This window comes from Excalfactoria chinensis, chromosome 6 (genome assembly GCF_039878825.1).
Source record: "Excalfactoria chinensis isolate bCotChi1 chromosome 6, bCotChi1.hap2, whole genome shotgun sequence".
NCBI lineage: Eukaryota > Metazoa > Chordata > Aves > Galliformes > Phasianidae > Excalfactoria > Excalfactoria chinensis.
Window position 1 is genome coordinate 17,453,810 of NC_092830.1, and position 12,586 is coordinate 17,466,395.

General features: G+C 34.4%; 1 protein-coding gene across 1 annotated transcript in view; it reads right to left on the reverse strand.

Annotated features, from left to right (window-relative positions):
• The window catches only part of LRMDA (leucine rich melanocyte differentiation associated), a 618,381-nt gene that overhangs the window by 250,734 nt on the left and 355,061 nt on the right, over positions 1-12,586 (reverse strand). The window contains exon 5 of the mRNA XM_072340735.1: positions 11,347-11,473. Within this exon, the coding sequence (XP_072196836.1) occupies positions 11,347-11,473 (127 nt within the window). The remainder of the gene's footprint in view (positions 1-11,346; positions 11,474-12,586) is intronic.

The following is a 12,586-nucleotide window of genomic DNA, read 5'->3' on the forward strand; positions in this document are numbered from 1 at the left end:
ATTAGCATTTGAATATATTCTTTGTAATACATCTCAAAGCAGATTTTTTTTAATTTAGTTTTTGCCGCTTTTCTAGAATCACAATAACCAGAAATCAAATCTGCAAAAGCATTTTGAAGGAAAAAAGTATTCCACAATCAAGTTTTTATCCCCCACCTCCACACACTCTTAAGAGTGTACAGAAAATCTCTTTTCCTGACTCCAACATCATTTCAATAGCTTTCATTAGAACATCAGAATACCTAGAATCTGTGACTAGGCTTGTGGTACTGTTCTATGCATTCTGAGTAATGTAACTCAGAAAATAAAGCAGAATATGATGTTCTGAATAAAAGTTCAAGCTACCTAGAAAGCTGGGCTATATTCTGTCTCAGAAAATAATCTTAACATAGATTATTTTTGCAAAAAATATTTTTATTCCTTATTTTGGTTTTTATGTCTCTTTTGGCCACCATCTGCTAAGTACTGATATTCTTTGTAAACTATTTCTTTCCATAGCTTTTGTAGTTAGTCCTTCAGAACAATCTTAAAGTCTATAACTGTCTAATAAATGTTATATCCTCAGACAAATATAGCTGGGAGCGTATTATAGCATTTCTTATTTAATAAATTACTTCTCTTAACATGATAAGGTTCACCTAGCAAGTACATATTCACTGGACAAAACACACTTTTCATGACTTTTGGTCGTCAGTTATAATTATTTGTCTGGTCCCAGTTGATTACAGTGTAAATAATGGCTGATAAACCCACATTGGCTGCATGTATTTATTACATTACAGCACAGCTGCCAACTGTCTAACCATTCTAATAAAAAACTATTTTCTAAGGTTTATGTTTTATTGCATGTATGACTCCCTTATTGGTTAGCATTTTGGAGTTGTGGAAAAGGTTATGAATTTAGAAACTGACTGCATTCATATCATTTTTAAAACTTAATGCTATTTTATTAAAGACATATGGGCCTCCAAAGTACACATATTAAATGTCATGTAAGAAAAGTAGCAGTTTAAATCATGGTCAAATTCATTCTTGACGTGACTCCTGAGGCTTCCCAAGATCTGAACTATTTCTTTGCAAATCTGGCAGTTTAACCACACTCATAAATCACTTTCAAAGCATATTATTTCTTAATTTTACTGCATTAGAGAGAATTTGGCCTACACAGTGAACTGTTTGTAACTGTTATGTGAACAAAAGTTGTATATTTAGTCTCACGGTGCAGGAAGGAAGAAAGTCTTAATTTTCCAAACGTGAATATACTTCTTATTTAAACCCAACTGATATATTTCCTAATGCAACTTGCCAGCGTAAGATATGCAGGATGGTTTACTTTGTTGAGGTAACAGAAAACTCCATCTTCTTTTGCTTCAAGCTTCTAAATTAGAAACACAATGGTAACTGTAAGTTAATCATTAAGCAAATAGCCCACAGGTTCTTTGATGAGAAAGAATGCCTAAGGTTTTCAAGCCCCACCAAGACTGAAGAGAAATAAATCATCTTTGGGATAGCGCGTAAAGTCTCATGTATTTACTAGACTCTTTGATATAATGCCCTTTGATACACTAAAAATGAAACATACCTTAAATAAACTTAAAAATTAAATTCAAATAATTTAAGTATAGATTCACTGCCTGCTAAGCCACTCAAACTTGGCTCCAAAACAGATCACTCAAAGAACAGGATTCAAAGAAGTGCCTTTTTTGAAACGTGATGGAAATTTTATTTCTTGAAAAGTTCCTAATAGAGCTGATTACAATGTGTGTGTTTTCCTCTGAATACTTTGTTCTTGTACTCTGTGAATAATAAGCTGGAACAACTTCTCATAGAAGTTTTATATTCCAATTTCTTCAATCAGTGTGATAGTCTTTAGTTACAAATGATTTCAAGCTTTTTTCCATGCTGAACCTCTTATCTTCTGAAATGAGGATGTGTAACCAAAGTCATCATATCTTCAATGTTTTATGTCACTGAAATTGTTTGCAAAACCAGCCAAATAGTCTACGGTCAAGGTTTTCAAGAAAGGCACAAAATTGGTCTGTAAAGTGGTAGGGGTAAAAATCTGAAGTTCAGAGAAATCGAATTTACAAAAGTTGGTGGAAGAATTATAAATGCTGTAAAGGATGTTAAGATCAGTCTGAGCTTATGCGTGCATTTCACATAGATCAGTAAAGATTTCAAGCGTGCAAGCTGAGTGCGCAAAGACTATTCTACTGCTCCTAAAGTCATATGAAAATCTGTTGTTTTGTACAATACTGAGCGTTTTCAATGACCTGCTTCATTAGGATGAACTATAATTAGAACTAGGTTCTCCAGCCACGCACAGAATTTAATAAAACTATTTTCACTGTATTTCAACACCATGAAGTTACCTTTTGCTTCAACTAACACCCAAGAGCCATAGTCTATAAGCTCAAAACGACTTTAAGGGAGCAAATGCAACTGTGCTGCATCCTTTTTCTTTTACAGAGGGAGCAATTTTAGAAACATGTGAAGTAAAGAAGTTTAGTATTTCTTACAAAATATACTTTTTCACTTTATATTTCTGGGAAGAGTGAAGAGAGGAAGAAATATCAATCCTTCTCTAAAAACAATTTATTAGTTCTTTTTTCTTGAAACAACTCATAAACCAGCTACAGATTGATCACTTAGTCATTAATGAAGAGAGAGTGACTGATGTGTTTGAGCTTTTAGGAGATGACCTCATCACAAACAGTCCTCTGTGCCTCTTGGACACACTTTGGCTGATGATATCAGTGTGAGGGAGGATTGTTATTATAATACCCTAGGGTTCTTGAACTGGCAGTTTTTTGCAGTATACAATCACTCTTTTAGAGCAACAGGAAAGAAGGTATTCAGCTGCTTCAACATAAACTTCTAATGCTGTATTAGACTCCTTACCATATCTAGGCCTGGCCTACTGTGGTGACTCCAGAAAGGTGTGGTTCTTCCAGACACTTTACCTACCATCCCAAGAGGTACCTGCTTCATACAACATGGCATTAGACTGGTATTTTTATTCATGCACATAATTTCCAGTGTGACTAGAAATATTAACCAATATCAGGTACATTTATCTTCTGCTTCTTTTTGTTCCTGTTCTCTCTTTACACCCATCTAATTTGACTATGTCAACACTGAAAATTCCACATTCATCTCACAGCACAATGCAAAATTTTGTGCTTGCACCAAGAGAAAATTTCTTGAAAGAATTATATTAGTGAAGGTAGAAGAAAAAAATACAGTCATTCAAATCACAAAGGAAGACCTTGTAAAACATTCCAAATAACTACTTTCACTTCAGCATCTGTGTTTCTCTATAATCAAATAGTGGAGAAAAAGAAAGTAAGAATAAGTAACGGTGAAATTTAGAGCAGAGAAGTATGAATACCATGAAATACAGAAAAATTACCCTTCAAACACTGGGGGAAACTTCCAGTAATAGAAATCCTTGGACTTACGACAAGAAAAAGGACTGCAGAAACAGAACAAAATATAGAGAAATAAAGACAAGAACTCTTACAATCTATAATCATTAATACATACCAAGTATTTCTTGCAATTATTCCTTTCGTGATATTGAATTGAACAGATTTTCAAGAAAACATCTTATTATCTAAAGCTTTATACACTTATCCTTTTGTTTTCCTTCTTCAAAACATCACCAACCTAGATCTATAGCAATGATAGATTCATTGGTTTGAAAGAATAAGTTGTAATTCTGAGAACATTATAAATAAAACTACTCAGAAGTTCTCACTATTCAGTTTCATATCTGAAAACCACATTTCTTAAATAATAATAATAAAAATTTAAAAAAAAAAAAAAAAAAAAAAGAATAAAAGCACTGTGTATAAACTCTACAAATGAGGATGCCAAATAATTTGGATAACATCACCTATCAGGGTGACCATAAAATACTTTTACCTTAATTTGCAGTGGCCCATGAGACTACATTTATTTCCAACAGTTGGTGACCTTTCTGACTCATCAGTAAAACAGCAAAGCCAGTTTAACACCAAAGCACAAGTATGCACTGTAGAATTTGCCATGAAAACCATTTCACATCTAATCAAACTCAGAACAAGCAAAAAATATTAAGTCATCTGTGACAGCTATTTCCAGCTTTTGAAGCAGATGCTTCACATTTGCAAAATTATAAGTAAAGCCCTCTGTAGTGTGTCACAGTTCCAGTATGGCCTAGTTCTGTGATTAATGAGGCAGAGGGACCCACAGACTTGTGCCCCAAGAAAAGGAGAAGATAGTGAGATGGGCCTAGAGAAAGAAAAACAGCAACAACAAGCTAAGGAAGAAAGCTAATTTACTAAATATTATATCAGAATGCAAGATAGTACAACATAATACAATCTAATTGGAATTGAAGCTAATAAATCAAATAAAATGAAAGAGAGAGAGAGAGAGAGAACATCCAAAGCCTTACTCCAATGCTGTAGGCAAGACAGCTAGGGAGCACAGATGAGGAGAAAAAGAGAACAGCCTTGTGACTCCCAGTCAGTTCTATCTTTCCCTCTGAACGGAAAACAGAAACAGAATAATGAAGTCCCAAAAGGGACCTGTAGTTCACTCTTCTCTTTTGAGACCAGAACTGCACCATTAACTCTTTAACTCCTAGTGCACATCTTGCAAGATGTTATTACAGGGAATACCAATAACAATGAGTAAAGCCACAGCAGTAGTGATAGTTAGCTTCTGAATTTCTGTCTCAGAAATCTTTCCATAACATTATACTATTTCTCAGGAAAAAAAAATATATAATTGGATCTTTATTTTATGGCTAGGAATTAACACAGATTCTAACCATTACACTCAGTTCAACTACTATTTCAATGAGAATCAATCACCATCATGATTGAGAGCACAAGATGCACACAGTGTCCCTAAGAAAATAAGATTACCATCTATAGAAACAAAAGAGAAGACACAGGCCAGCCCAGAATATGTTGTATTTAAGATTGCCCCAACTCAAGTGTAACACCTTGCACTTAGTCTTGTTAAACCTCATTATGTTCATGAGAGCCCATTTTTCAAGCACGTCCAAATAGATGAGTGGTGTCACCTCAGGGTCCATCTTGGGAGCTTTAACATCTTTATCAGTGACACAGACAGCAGGATCAAGTGCACTCTCAGCAAGTTTGTGGACAAAGCCAAGCTGAGTAGCGGAACTGATATGACAGAAGGAAGGGATGCCATTCAAGACAACCTGGATGAGCTTAGAAAGTGAGCCTACATTAACCTAATGAGCTTCAAAAAGACCACGTGCAAGGTGTTATAGTTTTGTAATTGGATCAGGACAATCCCAGGTACGTGTACAGACTGGGAGAAGAACTCATTAAGAGCAGCCCTAGCAAGAGGTACTTGGGGGTCATGGTGAATTACTTAAATGTAAATAGCTCCAAAAACAACAGCCCCTCTTTATTTCCATGGAAATCATAGCAGATGCAAAGAACATAATAATAATTTTTGAAAGAGCAAATTCTCAGCTATAAAACACTCTTTCAACACAGTTTCCATGATTAGCTGTGCTTTTTCTTGAGTGATGAACAAGACCCTGCATACTGTGCACATAAAACTGCACCAGTGGTAGAGACTCACTGTCACTGTCACCACTGTTGAAACACACCACCCACTGCCTCACTGTGCTAACATCCACTGTTTGGTCTCCAGAAGCATTCAGTAAGCTTTTATGTCAAACGGTACCATTATTTTCTACATGAATGAAATCAATTACACACCTTCACACTTCCAAGTCATACGTCATTTTGTCAGACTACCCCTCTGCTGCCATCTGTCACATAGCAACAAAAATGTAACAGAATATTGGTGGGAAGCTTCAACCTCTGCTGCCATCTCACCAACATTTGCCTCTGATGTCATGGGCCAATGTAATAAAATAAAAGGCATTACTTTCAGAGCACATATAAAGCAAAGCTGGTAAACAAACTGTCACGCTATCTTCTTCAATTAAACAGATGTGTTAAGGATGTACCCTGCCTATTGCCATTCATCAAAGAACTTCCAAGTGCTTTAGAATCATTAAGTCTTACAAAGAGACAGATTTGCACACTAGAACTGAAAGTTTCAGGTGCAAAGTAGCAGCTGGTTAACTAACACTCTGCAACTGTACATGATATTTTAGGGCAAAAGATGGAGAAGAATGCCTTAGTAAACTGAGACTGCAAAGAAATCCATGGAGGCAGAATGTAATTACCTGAATTGGAACCAGGCCACAGCTCCAAGACTAACACCCCTTCTATGTGGAAAGCGCATCAGGAACATCAATGGAAAAAAAAAGACACTGGCTTCATAAAAATTAAGTAACTATTATTATTATTATTTTGAATGAATGAATTATTTCAGGAAAGGGATAGCACCCTTTACATACTGTATCTTCAATACAATGAGATACTGAAATGTAGTCTTCATACTACTCTCCCAAAGAACTAAATACATATCGGTTTTCAAGAAATATTACCATGAGAACAAACAATGAGAAAAAGTCTCTCCTCCTTTTACCCTAACACGCCTATGACCCACGTATCTATTCTGCATTCATGACAGACAGAATTACAGCTGCTAAGGCAAAGAGAGTACATTATTTTACTATCTCAGTAGCTGTGTGCTTTCAGCTTAGTCTTTATATTTTCAACTCATTGCTCTTCTCAGACTTCACAGACTTTCTCTCTAATCTTGCGATCTGTCATATGCCAAGACAAAAATAAATAAATAAATAATAACAATGAAAAAATCTTTTCCCTATAAATTTCTTAGTTTGCAGTCTTCAATGCATGTTGCTTATTCTCCAAACAATCATTATGGACTGTTCCTTAAAATACTTAAGGCTTTCCAAGAGCAAAATGGACAGTTCAGCGTGTCAAAGAATAGCATCACTGTTACAGTGTTTTGAAGTCAATATTACTGCATCATAGTCTACTTTGGAATCTTAAATTCATGGTTTTCTTCTTTTTTACTACATGGAACTTCGACATAATGGACCATAAGGAGGTCTGTTTTGTGGAAGCTATCTCAAAGAGGTACCTTACTATCTAGCAATTGATTGACAAAATGGATCTTTGCACTTTAAAGGTCCCTCATTCTACATCAATTTCAAATGCTTTAAGCACATAAGCCCTGATTTTTACACAGTGATTGTAAGAGGATAAAAACTGTTAGCTGACAAATCTGTTACCTTTTATTTACTCTTTAAACCTAGCCCCCATTTTCTTAATTTTGGAAGGGGTAAATAGCAGTTCCCGAGACTTGTTAAAAAAAAAGCCTGATGTACATTTTAGGAAGAGGAGGGATAAATATTTAAGAAAACAATGACTTTAAAAAACAGTTATGGACAAAAATCCCTAGAGGCCCTCTACAATTATATGATTGCAGTGGAATTTTTTTTAAAAAGCATTAATCACTTTTATATAATAGAACTTCTTATGATCTTAAACAAAAGAAAAGACAGTGATCCAAAACTATAACTACATATTTTAGATTTCCTTAGTTCTTCAGTTGCACCATTAAATACTTAGTCTTACTATCACAGTAAAACAAACCTTCTCTATCCTCCAAATCACAGTGTGAGTAAGAATCACATACTCTTAATGACATGGAAAACAGGTATCAGACTTTTCTTCTACTTAAGGGTCTCCATTTCATTACTTGGAAAAAAAAAAAAAAAATGCCACGTCAGGTTTTATGATTATAATTTGTGAAGAAAATAATACATCCAAGAGGGAAAAAAAATCAAAACACTTATACTGCCATCTTTTGTTGTACAGAATTTTCTTTATATTCACTGGACAAGATGTTCTTGGTAAAGATGCTATAAAGCAAAACAACTTGGAAGTATACCCACGTATTCCTTGCTAATAATTTGGTCCTATGAACTTTGGGACTGCTATATCTAACCAAATATACTTTGCTTGCTTTTGCCGCTATAAATATAACTGAAAAAACTCTTAACCTTGAAAATACAGTAAAACAAAAAATAGCTGCTGAGCAGAGGGATTGCAAAATACAGGGAAGTCTATGCGTTTTTTAAAAGCAAGTATTCAATACTAAGCAATTAAATTTAAAGAGAACTAAAACAGTATGTAATCACAGGAGCACATTTTGTATATAAGGAATATATCCACATTTTATCATCTAGATTAAATGACCATGGATACAGACCTTTTAAAAATGAAATTATGATCCTTCTGATACTTCATCATTTCGTTTATATATATCATATACAATATAAAAATATAACATCTTAAAATTGATTTTCAAATATTATTCTGTTTCATGTCTCTAAATTTTTAAGATTAAACATTTGGAAGCACAATTCATATACAACCCTATGAGCTAAGAGAGAGCAGAGTTTTAAATAATTATGTCAAAGAAATGACAACTGTACTCATAAGAGCAGGATGAATAATTACAAAGCTGGGACATAATTAAGCAATTTTGACTGTCGTATTCTTAAGCTGTCATTCTGATGTGAAGTGCTGTCAAGCCCAGAAGCACACTTCACACTGGACAGGCATCTTCCACTCTGATCTACACTTGTGTTGGTGAAATGGGGTCATGGTCTGGTCATTAAATGAAGCTACCTCATCTGGCTCAATGCCTCTTCTCCAGCTAGGCTTACCCAATCTTTATTAAAATCAGACATGATACTATGTTCAATATTTTGACAAAAGAAAACACATGCATCACAGGAAAATGAAGTTCAGCTCACATACATACAGAGATGGAAAACTGCACTGTAACATTAAACTGTTTTCTAATAAATGACTGCATCTTTCTATAAGACAGCTGTATAACAAAAATGCATTTTAAACAAAGGGTGAAAAGAAGCAAAGTGTAAGAAAGAACAGTGTTCCATTCAAAATATGGAGGGAAAAAAAGAAAAAAAAAAAAAGAAAGGAATAACGAAAGTCTAAAAATTTATACAAAATATAGTATTTATGAGTTAGTGATGTCTTTCTGCTAGATAGCTAGATACTTCTGCATTTCAGTAAACGCAAGCAAGTCAGATGGAAATTTCTTGCTTTTATTCTCATTTTGTATATTTTTCATTCGTGGGGTATTTTGTTCTCCCACGTATTTTGTGTCAAGAATAAAATGAAAACAACTCCCCACATCACAGACTCTTTAGATCATCAGTCTGCTTTTTATGCTAAGTAAGCCATACCATCTCCTGCTTACCACAGTGGAGGGAGGGGCTTAGAAATTTAGTTTGGATTTTTTTCCTTCCTAGAAAGAGTAAGTCTGATTGATTTTACACGTAGGAGTACAGTATTTCCATGTAGCATCCACTAATAATGAATGCTAATGATTCTAACTCCACTCCTGGCAAACATAGTCTGACATGGTAGATACTAATTTAGGAAGACAGAAAAGGATATTCTGAGGAAGCTTGTTATCAGCTGGCTCTTATATCACTAGGTCAACACCTTATGGAGTTTTTCTGAAGACTATCACCGAGTCTGCTGCAGTGTCTCTTTCTCTAGCTAGTTTCAGAAAGCTTTGAATATATTACCAATATCTGTCTGCGAAATTAGGCTGAAGCTGGTCAAAATTTTCAACAATTACACAGCAGAGGGATCAATGAACATACTGATGCACCAGATTAATTTCATAAGGAAACCTGAAGGCTGGAGAACAAAAATCATTAGATATTCAATATATAGAATATGATGGAAGAATATATAAGAATAAGAATACATAGAACATGATGGAAGTTGAAAGCACAGTTACTGTGCACATCACCTTTGTAATATATAGATAAATGCTGCTTCTCATGGTCTTTGAGTGAAGCTATAAACAACTGCATGCATACATATCAACATCTGAAAATATATTTTCACAAAGGACATTCTCAGTTTTCTCACAGAGGTTGCATGTAGATATAAAGCATGAATATCCTAGAAATGAGCACACGTTCAAAACAATTTTTTGATGTTTATAGTATCTCAGATTGGATTCTGCACCCAATTTAAATTTTGTTTTAAATGAGCCACTTCTGTAATATGTGTGTAATATTGTATGATGAAGTTATTTTGGTAGTGCCTTAAAAAGCATAAATTCGTGTCATGAAAAGCATGAAGCATGACAGTGATTTTACCAGAAGAAATTTGTAACAAACAAACCATTTATAAACAAAACAAAACAAAAACAAAAACAAACAAACAAACAAAAAAACAAAAAAAAAACAACTTTAGTGAAACAACAATAAGTTTGTGTCTTCCACAAGTTTGATGAAATAAGTGGTACTATCCCTACTTCCATGAAGTAATTTACTCTTAGCTACTGACTTAGAAAGAGGTTTCATCCAGAAAAGGTCTAATGCTATTGAATTGGTTAAAATTCTAACAGCAGACACTTGAGTGAAAAATCTAATTGGTAATAATGTTAAGATAGTATTTCACCTGATATAAAATAGAGATGGAAGAATTATAAAAACACACAGCATATACATTCTGTACTTAATACATTTCAACTATTGTATTTTGCCAGATTCAGTAAAGATGGTTTGCTCTGCAGAAGATACCCACAACAGCAAAAACATTCATTATTTCCTTTAGCACACATATGATAGCTGAAGTAACTGAAGGCAGCAATAAACAATGTTCCAAAGATATGCTTGTATCTGAAATGTTAGAATTTCAATAGTTACCTACAAATCAATCTGAATCAATTTGTCATGCACGGCAATTTTACTTGTTGCATTTATCTAGTGGCACTGTTATACTACTGAACAGTGCGCTTCCACAACTACCGTACTGAATAATAATGCAGTACTATTGGATACCTGCAATACAAAACAGTGCACAGACAACAGGTTGACCAAAAACCTGAGTGGAGTTTTAAGAAATATCTACGACATTACAACACTCAAACTCGGTGTTATTATCTTGCAAATAGAGGTAAAATGGAGAAACCACATTTACATTATTTGCCTCAGCAGTATGAGCTGAGTTTATGCAAGCAGTATCAAAAGCTCAGATTACTTAAACTGTCTCTGATGTTGTCAGTACTTATTAGCAGGACACCACATTAAGTATCAAAGAAAATTAGAATCATCTGTTCCACTAAAAGCTAATAAACATCATAGGTGTGAGCCCTGCAACAGACATATGTGCATAACACAAATGGCAGGGAACAACTTGTCATAAAAATTGCATTCTTCTACAATAGCATATCATATAGTTCTTACATATCTTTAGACAAGACAAAAAAACATTCTTTTAAGCTCAATGACGCATATTAGCTAGCTTTGGAGCTGCATTAAAATAGTATTAATGAATAACATATTACCCCTTTTTTCTTTTACTTTCCTACCTTAGTATCCTTGGGTTTAACCACTTTCATGAAGGCACCTCTAATCAGAGCTTCCTCTCTCTCTTTCCTGGTTACTTGCCGAGTATCGAGAAATTTCAAGTTTTTCAGTTTGTGCAGAACAAAGTACCTGGCAGATAGCAACATGCACAGAATTAAAATTCAGTAATATAAAATAAGGTATACTCACAAATTGAATGATTACAACAGCAATAAATAAATAGAAAAATTCCTTTATTTCTTCTCCTTGTCCTCTTTCATTCCGTTTCTATGAAATGTAAGATATGTCAAAAGTCATTGTCTCAAACAAACTTCTTACAGGTTGCCCATCACAATTTAATAATGTGTAGATCAAATAGATCAGAATATTGTCACGATGTACACGTACATCATCTAAAGATATTACTGAGGTATAACGCATAGTCAGGAATAATATAAATTGGAAATTATTTTTAGATAACTGGTTTAGATTACTGAGTAATTTTAAGAATTCCATTCCATGTTGCAAGGAAAAACTGATCTGAAGCACTAGAACTGTCAGCTATCTTCTCATTAAAGAGTTTTCAGCAAACATCCACTTGCAAACACTTCTTCACATTTATATTACATTTTCCGAAAAACAAAATGATCGGCAACATCAGAGCCCATGTGAATAGCAAATCAGGGGGAAATGTGATTTTTCTTCATCCATACCTTCTAAAATACACTCCTTTGCCTTGACAGGAGTGTGTATCAGCATTCTCTTTGCATCAAAACAAGAATTTGTCAAAAGAAGGCATGAAGATTTCTTCCCAGAGTCTGCTCTCCAGAACTAAATTTTGACACAAGTATTATCTGGAAGCAGAATTTTAATTTGGTCCTGCCAAGAAACAAGGTGTTCATAATGCATGGATTCCATCTCAAGATTGAACATGGAAGCACTCAGGGAGAGACCACTTTTCAAAAAATATTCTTATAATTCAAAGTTCCCATTAGTATCCATCAGTATCCTATTTAACCTTTTTACTCAAAGTGCAGCAACATTTTGGTTTCAAAAAGTGCAATTGATTCCTTGTATGCAGAGGCAGAGAACATGGTAGATCAGAAATGAAATAAATCACATGACCGTAGTAAATCAAAGTACCAAACCACCTCACATACATGTTATTTACATTTCAACCAAATGTGAAGCAGCCATTGCAAAGTGAGGAAGTGCCAAGCTTCCTGGTGGGGGTTACAAAGGTGTTTGAAAATATTCCCCATG